The sequence below is a fragment of the Dipodomys merriami genome, unplaced genomic scaffold (genome assembly GCF_024711535.1).
Source record: "Dipodomys merriami isolate MVZ:Mamm:240054 unplaced genomic scaffold, mDipMer1.0.p SCAF_8, whole genome shotgun sequence".
Lineage (NCBI taxonomy): Eukaryota > Metazoa > Chordata > Mammalia > Rodentia > Heteromyidae > Dipodomys > Dipodomys merriami.
The window spans coordinates 26,195,093-26,214,667 of record NW_027206401.1 but is presented as its reverse complement, the minus strand read 5'-3'; the positions used below and the strand labels follow the sequence as shown (position 1 = coordinate 26,214,667).

The window sequence follows — 19,575 nt, the reverse complement described above, 5'->3', positions numbered from 1 at the left end:
ATTCTTTATTGATTTTTAAAAGTAAACAGCCAAATGATGATAAAATTTCATAAAACAATTATTCGCTGACCAAAAGTAGAATAATTAAACTGATTAAAGGTTAATTTGGAGTATATGATCAATAAGTATAGGGGAAACAACACAACAGAGAGAAAGATGCTAGATGTAAATTTTTATTAATCCCTTTTAATTTTATGGGTAGAATACTCTGTAATTCAAAATATGGAGTCATGACTAGATAAGTTATTTCTTTTATTAATAATAGAAGTTGATAAGCCTTGTAGAAGACTATATTCTGACTCTGTATTGACAAAAAGTTATTTGACCTTTTTAAAGAATTGTGTTCAATTCACTAAATCAGCCTTAACTGTGTTCACATTGAGAATTTCTTCTCATTGCACTTTTTTTGTTGACATTGGGGCTTGAACTCACACTTTTTTCTTTCTTTCTTTCTTTCTTTCTTTCTTTCTTTCTTTCTTTCTTTCTTTCTTTCTTTTCTTTTCTTTTCTTTTCTTTTCTTTTTTCGTCAGTTATGAGGCCTGAATCTGGGCCTGGGCTCTATCCCTCAGCTCTTCAGCTCAAGGCTAGCACTCTACCACTTGAGCCATGGTGCCACTTCTGGATTTTTCTGCTTTTGTGGTGTTGAGGAATTGAACCCAGGATCTCATGTATGCAAGGCAAGCACTCTACCACAGAGCCACCTTCCCAACCCCTGAACTCACACTTTCTTGTCTGTAAAATTGAATTTACTCAAATTTACACAAAGTAATTGGGATAATAAATATGGAGAACATAAAACAGTTTCTCCATGTTAATTCTGCGTGTTTAATCTTTTCATCAATGTATTTTTTTTGCTCTTGCTTTATTCTTTATTCCTATGTGGAACAGGGATCAAATGTAAGTCTGTATTTTCTGAATATAGATCATGTACTAAAGTATTGTTTGCATGCTACCTTATCAGTTTCTGTGCATAATTATTTAGACCCAGAAAAAAGACAGGTCTGATCATCTCAAATTAGATCCTACAGGCCCACATGACCAAAGAAATCTTTGAAGGGCAAGATTAGTCTGTGGTGGGTAGCAGACAAAAATCACAGACCAAACGAAGGAGGAGGCTACAATGCTTGATAAGAAATATATTCATTATCTTGCCCATGTAATTGTAACCCCTCTGTATAGTATTTTCAAAATAAAAATAATAATAATAAATTACAGACCAAAATGGCAATACTGGAAAAATTATGAAGTATTGACAAACATCCAGCGGTGTCTTTTGATTAAGTGGCTTATTTCAAAAGGGTCTAAATGGTGTCTGGCCATCTAAAATCCTACAGAAAGATTACAAGCAGATTTTATTGTATGAAAACAGAATGTTCAACCTATCTTTTCCATTTTACCACCTGTTTTTCTACTGCTTAAATTCTGTTGGGTAGAAGTGGAAAATTGACTAACACACATTGTTAGCAATGACAAATAGGAAGTGGTTTGTTTTGCCACTACTAGATTATGCATAGAATATACATAGATTGTGCATTTAATATACTTGTATCAATATCTATGTGCATGTCTGTGTCATTAGAATAATTGTGGCCTCAACTACTCCAATGTGCTTTCATCTTGCTATATTCTTCTTTCTGGTATTTTCCCCTACCTTTTCTTTTTTTCTTTTCTTCTAAATAAGCTTCTGTTTCTTTAAGAATTAGTTTAAGATTACTTCCCACAGCAGGTCTCTTAATAATTCTAAAATCTTTTACTATCTGACATAATGTAAGCTCAAAACATACTTGATCCCAAAATAATTGCATAATTAAAGGCAAAATGTTGAAGAATGACAGAAGAGAAAGATATATAGACATTTCTTATTTAGTCATATATCACTTACTAATCTGGAGAATAAAATGTCTAAGAGAGAAATAATGCCTTGGAGACTATAATAACATTAACATTTATAATCTGATCAACTTCACAAAACTGTTAGAAAAGTTTCTAATAAGCCTTACACAAATAAGAGGAAGATATACTAAAAGAGATAACCTCACTTTGATATGTTTCTTTACCTTTTCTGAAACACTGCACATTTTCTAATTAAAAAAAAACAGTTTTAGGGATGGCTATCATTTCTCTTGCCAATGATGAGATAAGCTAAACCCAGGTTATATTGATAACATGGATAATATGTGTATACCATTATGGGCAGGGTTGAACAGCAGAGTACAGGCAGTAGAAAAAAATGAAATGAAATAATGGCTGCAATTACGTATAAAGTAAGTAACTCCTGAACAGTGTGAAAACTCAAATAACTTTTAGAAAAAAGTCATAAGACAGGAAGGCTAACGTTGGTTGTGATGATTAGGGGTTATTGGAGGAGCAGAATTAAAGATATTTCAAATCTAGTATGTTTACAAAGGGAGGAGAGAGAGGAGGTTGCTTGGGTTTGGGCATGTAGGTGACTAGTCTTATAAATTTACTTGCCTTTGAAATCTTTTCAAGTGACATTACAATAAAGAATAGAATTACTTAAAGTAAATTGTACACAGTGACTCATGCCTGTAATTGGGAGGTGGAGATTGGAAGGGTTGTAATTTAAGGCCAGCCCATAGAACAAGTTTGAGACCAAATCTCAACTAAATGGTATGGTGCATGCGTCTCATCCTATAACCAAGAACAGCAAACAGAAGTATTGTGGGCATACATGTGAGACCAAATAATAATGATTTAATATTGTTTAGGGACTCCTCTTTGGGCCCTTCTCCAAATGTTACTTTATGTCATGGCTTTCATTTTTAAATAATGTTATTCAGATTACCTTAAAATTATTTAAATTTTTTAAAGTGTCCCTACTATTGCTTATTGTTTTTCTAGTTGAAGAAGAAAGTTTAATTATCAGGTACTTATGGTTCTGATCAAATATTTCACTTTGCTGACTTACTCCAGTTTGTTTCTTCTTTTATTCCTTCTTTCAGTCCAGTTCTAGAGTCAGGGAGGCCACAAGTGAGCATTGGTGTAATATAGGCTTCATGTAACATTGAAGATAGCATTAGTGCAGTAGTTAAGAGGACAGATTGCAGTAAAGATGTTTGAGCTCAAACCAGAGCTCTGTCACTTACAAGCTATAATCCAGAACAAGTTACCTCTCCATTCTTTCTTCATGAGCTAGAGGTAAAGTAATTCATAACTCACAGGGAAGCAATGGGAGCAGATTAGTCCTTGAAATAAAAAACAAAACAAAACAAAACACATTAGAACAGTGCTAGACAGAATAGTGGCTAGCACGTCGCAGACAAACGTACATGCTGGGGATTAATATCATTTTATGCAGAAGGGCATGTATCAGGCCAATATTTATGTCATTTATCTCTTCATTTTAAACATCTACTAAGTGCCAACTTTTAAGACTAATGCAGAAAACATTTATGAACTAGAAATTCTAAGGGTCTCAAGGCAATACTAAAATATAAGATACAATCAGGTAGGATTTCTGTTAGAAGTTGAAACTGAAATGGTGGAGAACTACTGGACACAGATCTAGATTTGGGATCCAGTTGCATAAATGGAATCAAGCTGCCTGTAAATTTTACATACAATTTGCTATAGAAGAACATTTTATGAACAGAATGGCTTTGATGAATGACTTCACTGGAATGTCACTGAAAAGAGATCTACACAAAGCAAACACTGGAAATACACAAAATAACATTAACATTGGTTTCAGGCATTGAAGAACTTCCACTGGATTCTCAGATGGAACAGAAGACCTTCTGCGCCCCGCATGGATATGAGTCTCGCTGTTCTAGTTAAAAGCTATGATTACTGACTATTATGATGACATATTAAGGCTTTGCTGTAAAATAAGGTTGGAAAGTATAGAAAGCTTAAAAATTCCATTTCCAGAATATTTCTTCATTTTCTACTATATAGATCTAAAGGAGGTGTAACAAACACCATTTACATTAAATGGCAATTGGAATATAAAAGGACCTAGGCACATAGTGACACAAAAACCTTATATGATTAAAATTCAGTTTCAATAATTTTTTTTATCAACAATCTGAAGGAGATTATCTAATGATGTCTGTTTCACATTGTGGAGGCTGAGAAAGAATGAATATCGATTTAAAGTCAGCCCAAGCCATATACCAAGTTTCTGTCTCACAAAACAAAAACCAAACCAAATAAAATGACAACAAAGACTCAGAGAGTATGGAAAGTGTGTTCAATGCCAGCTTTTCTTTTCTAATTAAGTATTAAAGGTTAAACATAAACAAGACAGACTTATACTCCATATTTAAGACACAGAAAATAAAAAAGGATAACATGTAGTCTTTAACATACTGTATTGTTTGATATTCAATTCTTTCTTTTTGGGTTAGTGGAAGTCCCTGAAAATATAATATCTTAATTGCATTTTGAAGTAGAGCAAATTCGTAAATTTGTTTTCAGTCAATGTGCTTTCATTTAACTATCATTTTTAGGTTTATTCCCTGCTGTCCTGAATCTTGCTTCTAATGCCCTCATCACAACCAATGCAACCTGTGGAGAAAGAGGACCAGAGATGTACTGCAAGTTGGTAGAGCATGTCCCGGGGCAGCCTGTGAGGAACCCACAGTGTCGAATTTGCAATCAAAACAGCAGTAATCCAAACCGTAAGTGTTTTGTGTGCATTTGTAATGGCTTTGGATCCTTTGGATTTACTTCATGTTGTTTGCTTTAATGTTTCTTTATTGATTCATCTATAGCACTGAGTTCTTGTACTTGCTTGGCTGGTGTTCTACCACTGGAGCCATGTCTCCAGCCTGAATTTTTGATCACTGGTTTAGAAAAGGAATCTCTTGGGCTTTTCTGCCAGGCTGACTCTGAGCCATAGTCTTCCAGACCTCAGAGTAACTAGGATTAGAAGTATAATTTTAGGTATAACTTAGGTTCATCCTAACTGCCTCCTGAGTAAATAGGATTATAGGTATAATTTGCCAGCTCATGGCTGCTCTCTCTTTCTCTCATTGCATTTCCAAATCAAGTTTTGATACTGAAATTTTAGAAAAAGAATCAAACTGAATAAGATAAAAATCTTGTCACAAATCATGTCAGTAAGTTTTGGTAAAAGTTGATACAACAGATGAAATTCCTCAAATTCACTTTGGAATCACTGTGGAAGGTGTGTTCTTAGTTGTCATAGCAAAACAAATGATATTTTGCACTTTCTGGCTTTAATAAATTATGTTTCCTAGTTAAGAACTACCAGTCTGAAAAGTTTATCTCAATAATTCTCCAGCCAGTTTTCAGATGAAGATAGCCTTTGAGTTTGCTTGCACAGTTTATTCCTGTTGAGAATATTCGCCATGGCTATGTCCTTTTAAATAAGGAAACTCAACCAACAATTAATCAGTATTTGCCAATTAATTATGATTCAAGTTATAAAATGAGAATTATGGTTAATTGTTGATTCAGCTCCCCATCCTTTTCATGACTAATTCTCACATTGGTTTGACCTGAAGTGGCAGATAGAATTTCCAATTAGACAGCTTCCCTCACCGTTACTTGAGAGCAATGAGTTTTATTTGGAAATCTACTTGCATGTACTTTTCTTCCATATATTAAACACACGGTCTATAAAAAGATTCAGGAAGGTGTTTTTGGAATGCACACGGTGATATTTATTTTCTTCACAAAGCAATTCCAGTAATATTTCATTTATTATTGAATCCTAATGTGCTGATTTCAGCACACACATCACCGGGGGCATTTGTTTGATATTTATTTATGTCCTGGTATTTGCAATCATTAGAAAGACAATACCTTCTGTAGTTTCAACAGAATATAACTAACACTGATTATTAAATTTATTCATCAATCTTGCTTTTCACTAAGGAGACAGGATGCGTCATCTCAGTGGACTGTTAATATAATTAGCCGGTGCAAAATATAGGACTATTCAGCTATTCAGTTGAATTCAAATTTGTTCAATGACAATGCAATATTAACATCCTGGCCAATACACTCATATCAACATTTATGGGATATCCACCCATAAATAACTCAATAACATGGCCTGTATTTTTTCAGGTAAAGATTATAGCAAACTGTATAAATACAATTACTTCCATAATGTAAATTCCCAAGTCTGAAAATGACAAATATAAATTCACTCTTCAATAAAACATTGAAAGGTTATTTTTATTTTTGAGACTCATTTCATGGGAAATAACCCTGTGTTTGATTTTAAAAATATTGTTAAATTTAAGTTTAATTTGTCATAATTCTGGATAAATAATTCTTACTCTTGTCAATGACTTGGAGCTAAACTGCAGGAGATGAAGATTTCTGAATTCTAAGATTAGTAAGAAGGAAGAGAGTTGAATTGTTACAGTACTGGCTGGGCAGGTTCATATTCTCCCTCTCTCTTTCTCTCTCTGACCCTCTATTTCTATCTTTTGCTGGTGCTTGGGTTTCAATCAGGGGCTAGTGTTTGCTAGCAAACACTCTAATGCTTGCTAGCAGTCTACCACTTGTATCACTCCTCTATCCGAAATCATCATCATCATCATCATCATCATCATCATCATCGTCATCATCATCAATGGCACTGGGGTTTGAACTCAGGGCTTTGTACTCTGGGTATGTGCTGTACTGAGGCCCCATTTCTTTCTCCTTCTTTCCTTCCTTCCTTCCTTCCTTCCTTCCTTCCTTGCTTCTTTCCTTCCTTCCTTCCTTCCTTCCTTCCATCTTTCATTCTTTCTTTCTTCTTTCTTTCTTCCTTTCTTTCAATTCTCACAGTAAGTTCTCTTCTCTAATATATGGGATAAAGTAAAAGGAAGATCTATGTTTGTCTGGTAAGCTGGAGTTTGTTGCTGGGGGCAGTATATTTGCCTGATAGAGTGCCAGTCAAAGGCTGCATGGAAGGAAGGTTCTGGAGTCTTTCATTTGATTTTTAAGTAGTAGTAGGAAAATGGAAAATCAAAGGTTACTGTAAAAAGTCTCCTAAGACAAATATGACAGCATCTTACATTAAAGCAAGATACATATTTGATTGGCCAGGTCTTTGTGATAATGAACATGTCTAAAGAACAAATCTTCACGTAGTTTTCAAGCCCCAATTCAGGAATTTATGTTTCTGTTAACAAAGTTAATGTAAACAAGCGCTGCCTCAAAATGTAGAGTGTCTGCTTTCTCAGTGACGGACATATCAATATGTGTGCGATCTTATGGTAACTATCTTTAAAGTTGTCTTTTTTTAGTTGACTATGGTGGGGTAGAGGGAAGGTAACTAGCTTCTTCCGTGTGTTAGTTTCTTTTACTGTCTCATGCTATGAGAAACATTCCATTAATCAAATTCTGCTGAAGATTTGAATTCCTTGCTTTTTAATGTTTGGTGACCACAGTGGATTGTTTTAATTTAGTTTTATTTTTCTTTAAAGAAACAGCTCTGGATTCATGATATGGTCTTTTTTCTCTCTCTTCCTTTCACATGTTGCTGCTGGATAGAGAGACACCCCATTACAAATGCTATTGATGGCAAGAACACTTGGTGGCAGAGTCCCAGTATTAAGAATGGAATCGAATACCATTATGTGACGATTACATTGGATTTACAGCAGGTATCCTCTTTGTTAACATTTTATACTTTGGAAATTGTTTCTTGTGTATACAGTTTGTTTAGTTGGTGGTTTGTTTGTTTAGTTTGTTTGTAGGTGAAGGGATTCACTTTCTTATCGCCCTCCACTATTTTCTTGCTACATAGAACAAAGGGTCTTGTCTGTTTGGTGTATATTCCTTGAAAAATATTTGGCACTTATTTCTAAAGCGTACTCTCAGGGATCCCTGTGACTGGTATAGAAATGAATTAGGAATGGGTTCTGTGAACTAGTTTTGAGTTAATGATGGAAATATGAATCAGCAAAATGTTAAATGAAAAAATATAATAGGATCATTCTTTACTTTTAAAAAGAATATAGTGGTCCCACACTGCTGAGAGTGTGCTCCCTTAAAGGTTCTTGGATAATGAGGCTCTTGGGTAAATTGTCTCTCATTACTGAGAGTTCAGCAAGCTGTGACAGTTGACTCTCAAATTAAACTCGGGCCACTCTAAAAGGTAGTAAGTCTTAAATGAATTTATGCTGGAACTCATTGGATTTTGTGTTGTATAGGCCTAGGTGCGATTCATTCAGAATGTTTGTATTCACAATATTTAAGTTAAGCTAAAATTATTCATCAAGAATCACCATCACAGAAATTATTTCATTTTGTAAATGGGTTTATGATGGAACTTGAAAACGTTTCCATATTTTGTGATTGTTCCGAATACAAAAGTTACTTTAATTGGCCAAAGACTGAGGTGGGAAAGTTTGCACTTAGATAACCTCTTTAATTCAGCAGGTTTTCTCTTCCATTTTCTAGTATCAAGACAGAAAAACTATTCATTCACTTCCCCCTGGATCTGTGTGTACACAGCCCAGCAAAGGAGTTTAGGCTGATGAAGGGGAATGACCGTGACATTAATGATAGGCAGCACACAATGCACAGAGCATGGTTGTCCTGTGACCTGCTGTGTGTGGAAGCACCAGCCAGTGGGCTAGGCTGACACCAGGCACACATTCTCTTCTAGGATCCTGGATAGTTTTGGTGAGAACTGCACACATTCAAGAGCCATAAGTAGCTGTTTGGGGAGTGAATAAACTGTGAGGTCTCATAGCAAGCTCTCCTTCTTCCCATGGGGGGGTTCCTTAGTATTTGAGCAACTGAGTTGCTGTAGGGGTGCAGTGCTACAGCTAGGTTTCCATCCAGCATGGATTTATTTCTCCCTATATTATTGTACAGCTGCCGATGTCAATCCTGCCTAAGTGATATTTCCCAAGAAATCTCAGACCATTGTCTGGGAATGACAGGGGCAAACAACCACATTGATTCCTCATGCTTTAGGTCAATTAATCTTGTGCATGAATTCCCTGGGGGACCCTGCCCTCAAAATGGACTTTCTTCTTCTCTGGATTAGAACAGCTTGGCCCTTTATTGATCATAGTTCTGTCCTTCCATGTGCTCATTAGAAGTCTGCCTTCCCAAATCAAGAATGAGCCTGCTGTCCATTGACTCAGACCATCTCCCAGGATAGGAAATCAATATATAGTGATGGTTTATTGCTCTGGTTTCCTCTCCACTTACTCTTTCAGATTGTACATAGAGAAAGGCAGTAAATTATTAATATCATTTGCACAAATCATCTAAATTACCCTTTGATCTCTGTTATTTATCTGTTATCAAATATAGAAGCATTTTTTCCTTCTAACTTAGAACTGGATGGTACCATCACAAGTTTTTAATAAATCATTTCTAGACAACTCAACTGTCATTAATTTTGTGAGGGAAAGAGTTCACCGAAATGCTCATATGTTTTGAGAAAGGCAGTTGTGTTTTCCTACATTTGTTTTGCACCCTCGCTAATCAATTCCCAGACTGTATCTTAAGAAGTATATGGATTTGTTTCTCTGTTTTCTTGTTCCCAGGATAGATTAATAGCTTTAAGATAAGTGACTATTCCAGGTCATCTACTATAGTTCAGTGATCAAAACAAGTGGTAAAATTCTGTACATAATCAAAGGCTGTCCAACTCCAAAGTCTGGTATTCACTAAGTAGTATTGGTACAGAGACTATGTGTTCAAATGGTCTTACATTATAGGATGCTGCCTGCCCACATCTTTAACATTCACTTGTTCCACTTCCTGCAAGTCAACTTAACATGTATTTCCGAAATGTGGATTATATAACATACAATATGAAAGAAAAACTAATTTCCACCTGACTCAAGATTTTAATTCAGTCAATTATTTTCTGATGTAAAACATTGACCAGGTTTTATAACTAGGTGATAAAATAGAATTTCCCAGATAAGAAAGTATTATATACTTCTCATTTGAATATGAAACTGTAGGACATCTTATAGAACTTATTGAGAAATGAGGGAAAGGCATAGGAAGGCATATTTTAATGCACTGGCACCATTAAAATATTGACACATTTTAATGCATTTTACTTGTCCAAATAGAAATATTATTTTTCTTGCATATAGCATGAAGTATTAAGAGTTTAGTAACATAATGTGAATTATTATCCATCTGGGAATCTAAGTTATTTATGGGATAATAGACAAATATCTCTAAATATATATTTGTCATTGATTAATTAAGAAGTTTGACCATTTAATAGCTCCTTTTGTTCTGAAATATATGATTTTTGACAGGTACCAATGTCTTTGTTAACATGTTCTTGACTACTTTGTGAGATGATTTTAATAAATTACTATTTTAAATATATACAGAAATCATTTGGTTGTCTTGATTAATGAAATTGCTCATTATATATAGAAACTTCTGTTCACATTTTAACATTTAAGACAAGCACTACAAAAACACAACAATTTACTTGCAAGAAAATATAGCTCCTTATTTTATAAGCAGATTGTTTTTAGAAATTAAGGGATTTTTTTATTTTTGCATTTACTCTGAGTGTATCTTGAGCCAATGATTTAATCATGCTGTGCCTCAACAGCTAGATTAGCAGAATAAATATTACAATATTGTGGCAACAAATTTAAAATTATGATAATAGAAATATAACAGTTAAACTCCATCTGGAAATTATGACTATTAGGCTAGAAGCAGCATAAACTTGAATACAAGCTTAAGTATTTTAGAGATGTGTATACATAGATTAAATATTATGGCAAATAGCACAGAGCCATTTAAAATACTGTAAGAGTAACTCAAAGGTTCATAGAATATCAAAAATAGTCTGTTTCAATCTATTTCCCTCAGGATACAATGAGAATATGTATTATTTTTTTAATCTGTCCATGTTTTCATTACTGATCTTTGATATAAGGGAAAAACATATTAAGAGATGAGAAAAAATATACCAAAGAAGTAGCTTTTTAGTATAATCTGTTAATATCTCTTGAAGTCCATTCACTTCTAGATAATCAAAAGATGTAGGAGTCATGTATACCTTCATAAATGATTGACTTAACCTCCTTTCCTATTTCTCAGAGCTAAACATGCATTTATCATAAAAAATTGTCTCAGAGCTACAGATATCATACTCTATATGTTCTTTACCTAGAAATTTTATTTATTGCCTTATAGAGAATATTTAATGAGATACATTGACAAATTTCTTTTGTTTATGTTGGTCTTAGGGCTTGAACTCAGGACCTTAGCTTTTATGCTCAAGGCTGGCACTCTACCATGTGAACCACATTCTTGCTTCTGTTTTGTTTTGTTTTGTTGGTGGTTAATTAGAGATGAGTCTCATTAACTTTTCTGCCTGGTTTGGCTTTGAATTGTGATCCTCAGATCTCAACCTACTGAGTAGCTAGGATTACAGGTGTGAGCCACTGCTGACTGACCATGTTGCCAGTTACTAATTTTAAATAGGAGTAATGTATAAAAGTTTAGTACTTCTATGTACATATTGCTATATATTTAGAGTCTATTTATCAGCATAAAGTACATTTTCTGATTACAATTATTAATGTAATAGTTGAATCCTCTCTAATAAAAGGACATAAAATAATCAAAATGAATCATTCAAAGTGTTTTTCATTTAAATATAGAATGAGTGATTAAAATATCAATTTTGGAAAAAAAAGTTTGTCTTGTATATCAAGTTATTGTTACATTCTCCTTATTAATTTCTGTTAAAAGCAGCTTTGTTCAAGGAGGAATTTTGGAAAATGTAAAGCTATATAAAACTTAAAGAAAATATTCTTGAACAACAGTGGCCAAAAATAAAATAATGAGATAAAAATAAAATTTTGAGACAAAAAGATAACATACCAAATTATAGAAGATGCAGAAAAAGCTATTCAAAAAGGATATCAATAGCAATAGATACTTGCATCCAAAAGAAAAAGGTATGAAATAAACAATTTAATATTCTACTTCAAGAATAAGCCAGTCATGGGGCTTGAACTCAGGGCCTGGGTACTGTCCCTGAGCCTCATTTGCTCAAGGCTAGCACTCTACCACTGAATCACAGTGCCACTTCCAGCTTTTTCTTTTACCTGTTTATTTGGTACTGAGGTACCAAACTCAGGGCTTCATGCATGCTAGGCAAGCACTCTACCACTAATCCATATGCCCAGGAGCTATATTACAATGGAAAGACAATCAAAATCACTGCAGACCTTTCCACACAAACCCTCACTGCAAGGAGAGGAATGATATAATCCAAGCACTGATGATCAATACTGCCTACCCAAACTGATCTACCCAGGGAAACTATCATTTACATTAGATGGTAAAACCAAAACCTTCTATGACTGTCGCTACCGCCTCGGCCGGTAATGACGACGCGACACCGGACTCTTCTCTCCGCAGTTTATTCAGGACCTTTTAGTAATCTTCTGCCCCCAACCCCGGGGAGAATTCCCCACAGCCTTAAGTACCCGCTGGGTAGCCAACCCTGATACGCCACGTGGGAACCGCCAATAGGTTCAGGTGCACAGAAGCAAGCCAGATTCTTTGCCTTAGCCATATCAGGAGTTGTTTACCACGAGAGCACTCGCCATCGGGAAGGCGGAGGGAGGAAGCAGGCGCCATCTTCCAGGTGCGGCCTCTCGCAGCTCTCTACAGTTCCCCCTTTTTTGTTTAAAGAACACAGATGAGAACAGAGGTCTGATCCCTGTTGTGCAATTGCAAGGACTGCATACAAGCCTTCTCCCAGAGGGTACCTTCTCTAGGGATGACTCAGCCTGTCCATTGATTCGTTTTTCACAAGGACGGGAAAAGGCGAATCGAACCCGTGTGCAATCAAACATGCTCTCCTCGAGGGCAAAACTCATGCCTCTCGACTGCAGTACTTTGGCTTTGCAATCTGTGCTCATTGTTTTAGGGTGGCAAGCCACGCTTAGGGGGACTGACCTGCTCCAATGACTGTAAAGGCTTGGATAACCATGGCTGCACTGCGACGCTGAGAACCTCTAATTTGGCAAATGCACCACAGACATACCAAGGAGGCTAACACCAGGAGGCCTGTCAGGGCTCCCAAACCCGCCCCCTCCTTGAGATGATTCATAGCAGTGGAGATCCATGAAGATAACCCCTCCGCCAATCCGGCATCCACTCGGGTCGAGTTCACCACGACGATGGCAACCCTGAGCTGTTCCATCAGGCTGTCGAACTCCCCAGTTCAATTACCTAAAAGATAACTAGACAACTGTTTAGACAAATTTGCAGCGTTTTTTAAATAGGTTTTTTCCTGGGCCTGAACTCTGGGCCTGGGCGCTATCCCTCAGCTCTTCAGCTCAAGGCTAGCGCTCTACCACTTGAGCCACAACGTCACTTCCAGCTTTTTTCATTTCTTTTTGCTTATGTGGTGCTGAGGTATCGAACCCAGGGCCTCAGGCATGCAAAGCAAGCACTCTACCACTGAGCCACTTCCCAGCCCCTTTCTTCTGGGTTAATTGCACCACAGCAGCAGCTAATCCAGCATTAGTTAGTGGTCCACCCAGCTCTCTGCAAACTTTCATCCATGCTTCTAGTCCCCTGTTCTTATATGGGGTTATGGCGGCTCTGCATTCCTTAGTGCACTGCTCGTAAACAAGCTGTTTAATTAATGGCATGGCTGCGTCTGGGTCACCAAAAATTCTGCCAGCGGCCTCAACCATACGAGCAACAAAGTCCGAAAACGGCTCCATAGAGCCCTGCAGGATTTTGGTGAGATTGCCACTCACCTCGCCTTTATTTGGTAAGGCCTTCCATGCCTTTATGCCAATTTTATTGATTTGTTCATAAACTTGGACCGGGTAGCCTATCTGCTGATTGGCGAATCTCCCCTGTCCAAGCAGCATATCTCTGTCCCAAGCTGAGTTTCCCCCAGCCTGATTGGCCGCAGCCTCTTCACTAGCAAATTCAATCAAAAAGGCCTTCCAATCTAAATACTGACCTGGGCTCAAACAAGCTCGTGCGAGCCCACTCCAATCACCACGTGTCATGCAATGTCTGTTTAGGGCCTCCACCTGGGCTACAGTAAAGGAGGCTGTGATTCCGTATGTCCGCACAGACTCAGCTAAAGATTTTATCACCTTAAAATCTAAGGGTTCATGATACCGCTGTCCCTGTGGATCCTGAAATATTGGACAGGCTAGATGTAACTCGGTTCTGACCGCTTTCCACACGCCTGGGCTGAAAGAACAGCCGGGGCTGCCACTTCCGGGGTCCTCCGCATAGAGCGGAGGAGCCGAAGGTGTGGGGCGGTGCACGGAGGGCGTGCATTCGTCTTTATCTGGGTCCTCTCTCTCCTTCCATTTCCTCCTCTTTCTTATCTTTGTTTTTTCTATTTGTTCTATGATTGATTGTAATTCCTCTGAGTCTGTAGACTCAGAGGTCTCTAGTTCGGCAAAATCAGGGCATGACCCCCCCCTGCTCTCCTCCTTTTCGCTGTCTGCCCTTTCTGATCTTTCTTCCTGCAGCATTTCTAAGGCGGCCTGACCATTCTCTACCGCCTCACTGCAACGCTGGTCCTCGAGACAGCCTCTTATCAGTTTCCATATTGGTCTCACTCCGCTCTTAAGCGTTCCTTGTTCAGAGGCAAAATCTAGGTCCCTCCCTAGTTTCTCCCAAGAGGCCACCGTGAGGCTTCCAGAGACAGCGAACCATGGGGCAACGGTGTCACATTCATTCAAAAATCTCTCTAAAGTACTCTTTTTTATTTTTAACTTTTTTGAGTGCAGTAGCTCATTGAGAGCCAAAAAAATTGGGTGCGAAAAAGAAGCGCCCATGTTTCAAACATTTAAAGCTGGTAAACAAGCTTTTACTTTCACTTTTGGCTACTCTACTGACTAGCCCCGGGTTCTCACTCTCTCTTTATCTACCGAGAAGAGCAAAAATCCCCCCGCTCTTGTGGCGGATTCCCCTTTTACTTGGGAACTTACTCCCCGCTCTTGTGGCGGATTCCCCTTTTACCTGGGGACTTATCCCCGCTCTTGTGGCGGATTCCCCTTTTACCTGGGGACTTATCCCAGCTCTTGTGGCGGATTCCCCTTTTACCTGGGAACTTACCGGTGCACCACCCTGACCACAGAGAGTTCTGAGTCCTCGTTGGGGTTGTGGCTGAGTCCCCATACGGGCCACCACGTGTCGCTACCGCCTCGGCCGGTAATGACGACGCGACACCGGACTCTTCTCTCCGCAGTTTATTCAGGACCTTTTAGTAATCTTCTGACCCCAACCCCGGGGAGAATTCCCCACAGCCTTAAGTACCCGCTGGGTAGCCAACCCTGATACGCCACGTGGGAACCGCCAATAGGTTCAGGTGCACAGAAGCAAGCCAGATTCTTTGCCTTAGCCATATCAGGAGTTGTTTACCACGAGAGCACTCGCCATCGGGAAGGCGGAGGGAGGAAGCAGGCGCCATCTTCCAGGTGCGGCCTCTCGCAGCTCTCTACATATGACAAACACATGACAAACAAACATTAAAAGAATTTATGATCACTAAACCATCAGTACAAAGAATTCTAAAGGGAGGAATATAATCTGAAGAAAACAATCAAAAGAAAATAAAACACATCGGACGAAACCCACTAGAAGATCAATTTAGTAAACACAGGAAAAGGCAAAAAAACAAAATATAGGAAATCAAGAAAATGGCAGGAAACATGACACACCTCTCTATAATAACACTAAGTATTTAATGGACTCAATTCTTCAATCAAAAGAAGAATAGTAGATTGGATCAAAAATAAGCTCCATCCATTGTTTGCATTCTGTTTTGGGTTATTTTGGAATTGGTTAAAGCTTCCACTAATTGTCATATATGTCTTTTAATATATTACCTGTATGTCACATTTATTGAACAAATAAAAGATACTAATCTCTGATCTTAGATAAAAGAATTCAGAAATAGACATTTACTAAAAAATAACATACCTTTAGATATAAATAACAGTCAAAAGCGTCATAAAGGCTGTCAAGCTAACATAATAGCAAATAGCCCTATTGCCAAAAAAATAAAATAAAATAAAAGGAAGAAGCAGCACAGTCCCAAGCATAGGGCTTTTCTTTTCTCTACCACCCCCCACCAAACATAAACAAACACAAAACAAAGAATAAACCAAACAAACCATTGAAGCCTTCAGTGAGAAGTGAGGAAACATTAAAGACCAAAGCATAACAATGAATTTTAAAAAGGAGATTTTAAAAAGGAGAACCTTTAGCTGGACAAACAGAAAAATAGGAGACAAGTAAAGACAAAAAGAAGAGTCATCTAATACCAAAGATATATAAAGATCAGAGATGATTTTGAACAAAATGTGGCACTAGAAGAAATGGATACATTTTTAGATACATATACTACCAAGACTAAGTCCTGAAGAAATAGAAAACCTGAGTAAGTCATTAAAATAAACATGGAGATTGAATCACAATCTAAAGTTTCATATTAAAAGAGTCTAGAACGTGATAGCTTCACTGATGAATGTACCAAACATTTAGAGAATAATTAATAATTGTCCCATTTAAACAACTTCCAAAAAATCAAACAAGTGGGAATACTTCTAAATACTTTTTATGAGGTAAGCATCAATCTGATAACAAACCCAAAGAAAAGAAAATTACAAGACAATAATTCTGAGTACTCTCCAAAACTGTACTGGCAAGTCTAATTCAACAACATATTAAAAGAATCATTTATCATTGCAAAGTGGAATTTATTCCTAGGATGTAAGAATGGTTATCACATATAAATTTATAAATGTGTCATATAGTAACAAAGTAAGGATTAAAATTTTGTGATTATCTCAGGAGGCCAAGAATTTGACAAAGTTCATGTCCTTATCTTTTTTTTTGTTTTTTTTTTTTTTTGCGAGTCATGAGTACTGAACTCGGCCTGGACCGCTGTCCCTCAGCTCTTCAGCTCAAGGCTGGCACTCTACCACTTGAGCCACAGTGCCACTTCCAGCTTTTTCTGCTTATATGGTGCTGAGGAATCAAACCCAGGGCCTCATGCATGCAAGGCAAGCTCTCTACCACTGAGCCACCTTCCCAGCCCTTTCCTTTTCTTTTTATCCTAGAACCTCTCAACAATTTTTGTAAAGTAGGAGGTATCTCAGCGTAATGAAGGCCATGCATGATAAATTCATAACTAATCTCTCAGGATGAGAAGTTGAACATTTTTTTCCCTCTAGGATAAGAAGCAAGAAAAAGATGCCCATGATGATCATTTCCAAGTAAACTTATTTTTGGAAATCTCCACCAGAACAATTATGCAAGAAAAATAAAACATATCTAGGTTGAAGATGAAAAATGTTTTATTTCTTTACATGGGACATGTTGATGTTCTTACAAAACCTTAAAGATGACACTAAACTAATAAACAAATTCAGTAAAAATGCAGGTTACAAAATCAAGTCACACTAATCAGTAGAAGGGTTGAATATGTGGCTCAAGTGGTAGGTGCTAGCCTAGCAAAAGTTGGACCATAAGTTTAAACTCCAGACACTTGTAGACACTGGTGGCTCCTATCTGTAATCCTAGATTCTCATGAGACCAAGATCTGAAATACATGGTTCAAAGCCAGCTGAGCCATGAAATTCCATGAGACTCTTATCTCCAATTAATCTGGAGTTGTGTTTTCAGTGGTAGAGTACTAGCCTTGAGCAAAAAAGCTCTGGAGTAGTACCTGGGCCCTGAGTTCAGTCCTGGGCATTACACAAAAATAAATAAATAAATAAATAAAACACTTGGGAATACATTTAACCAAGGAAGCAAATGACCTATACACTAACAATTTTTTCTTAAAATGAGTTAAATAAATTGAAGAAGATACAAATGGCAAGATATTCTACTTACACTGATTGCAAAAATTTATATTGTAAAAAAAAAAAATAGCCCAGTCTTGTGCTGATGACACATGCCTATAATCCCAGTTATTGCGAAGGCTGAGAGCTGAGGATCGCGGTTCAAAGCCAGCCCAGGCAGAAAAGTCCCCATGAGACTCTTATCTCCAATTAACCACTCAAAATCCAGAAGTGGCACTGTGGATCAAGTGGTAGAACACTAGCACTAGCACAAAGAGGCTCAGGGACAGTGCCCAGGCCCGGAGTTCAATCCCCACACTGAAAAAAAAAAAACTTCCCTATTAAAATTCCAATAATATTTTATAGAATTTTTATTTAAAAATCCAAAAATTCATATGAAACAGCCAAAGACCCTGACTAACCAATGCAATTCTGAGGAAAAGAAAGAAGGAGGCAGTACAGTATCTGACTTGGAAATACACTACAAAGCTATAAAATTCAAAGCAGTATGTTACTAGCATAAAAACAGATACATAGACCAAAGGAAGAGAATTAGAGTCCCAAAATAAATCCACGTATTTGTAATCATTTAATTTTTAATTACAGTGCCAATAAGACCATTTCAACCAAAGTGCCTATAAGACTGTTTCTTCAAGAATGAGGGTTGGAAAACTTGATAGCTGCACACAGAAAACTGAAAATAGATCCTTATCACAGTATCTATAAACAGCAACTGCAAATCTAGAAAAACATAGAATAAAATAACCATGGGGAAAAATGCAATGACAATATTAGCAATGATCTTTCTTTCTTTTACATAACCTCCAAAACACAGGCAATTAAAATTAAAATTAAAAATTAATTAAAATTAAAGTTGGGAAATGGGATTCTGTCAAAGTCCTGCATTTGGTACTTTCCTGCATTAGAGCCCTTACATTTTCTATTTCCTTACATTTGGAATTATTTCCCCATTTTTCACCTGAGCTGTTGTCTTATCTTTGTTATTGCTGTTGTTGCTGTTTTGCTTTGCTTTATTTTTAGTATATATTTTTTATTGTAAAGATATTGTACAGAAGGGTTACAGTTCCATGTGTAAGGTAATGAGTATGTTTCTTATCCCGCATTGTTACCCCTCCTGTGTTTTTTCCCTCCCTTCTCTTCCCTCCCCACCTTCCCAAATTCTTCCTCCCCACCCCACCCCCGAAGTTGTAAAGTTCATTTTCAATATAGTGTCTTGTATGTCTCATTGTTACAATGGGTCAACTTGTATCCTTATTTAAGCATTTTGTTATTTCCCTTCTCTTCCCCAAATTAGAAAAATGTATATATAAGATGAAGGGCACTGAAATCAGGGGTTATACCATGGGGGAAGAAGATACAAAAGAAACATATAAAAACACAATTTGTTAGGAAATGGAAAGATTTGCGAAAAAAAATATTAAGTGAAGTAAGCCAGGCCCAAAGAAACATAGGTCCCATGGTTTCCCTTATTTGTAATAACTGGTCTATGTCTAGGACAAGCAGAAAAGGTCAAAAGCTATGCACATATGAACATAAAAGATGATGCTAAGTAAAATGAGCCCCAAGATAGGGACACAAGAGATTTAATCTTTCTTGCTGTTGTTTTTAATGTTTTGTTTTATTTTTTAAATATCACCTCAGCAAGGATCTTCTTGACATTGTATTTCACATGGGAGTCCATTTTTGAAACACTTTCTTGCTTTATTTTTCTAACTAGCAAATTGGATGTTTGGAGAGGGCCTATTTCCTAGCTCACAGACAGCCACCTGCT

At 37.0% G+C, this 19,575-nt stretch overlaps 1 protein-coding gene across 1 annotated transcript in view; it reads left to right on the top strand.

Moving 5' to 3' along the window:
* Lama2 (laminin subunit alpha 2) overlaps positions 1–19,575 on the top strand; it is a 565,166-nt gene that overhangs the window by 137,565 nt on the left and 408,026 nt on the right. Inside the window, exons 2-3 of the mRNA XM_070010715.1 lie at positions 4,473–4,643; positions 7,480–7,592. Of these exons, the coding sequence (XP_069866816.1) occupies positions 4,473–4,643; positions 7,480–7,592 (284 nt within the window). The remainder of the gene's footprint in view (positions 1–4,472; positions 4,644–7,479; positions 7,593–19,575) is intronic.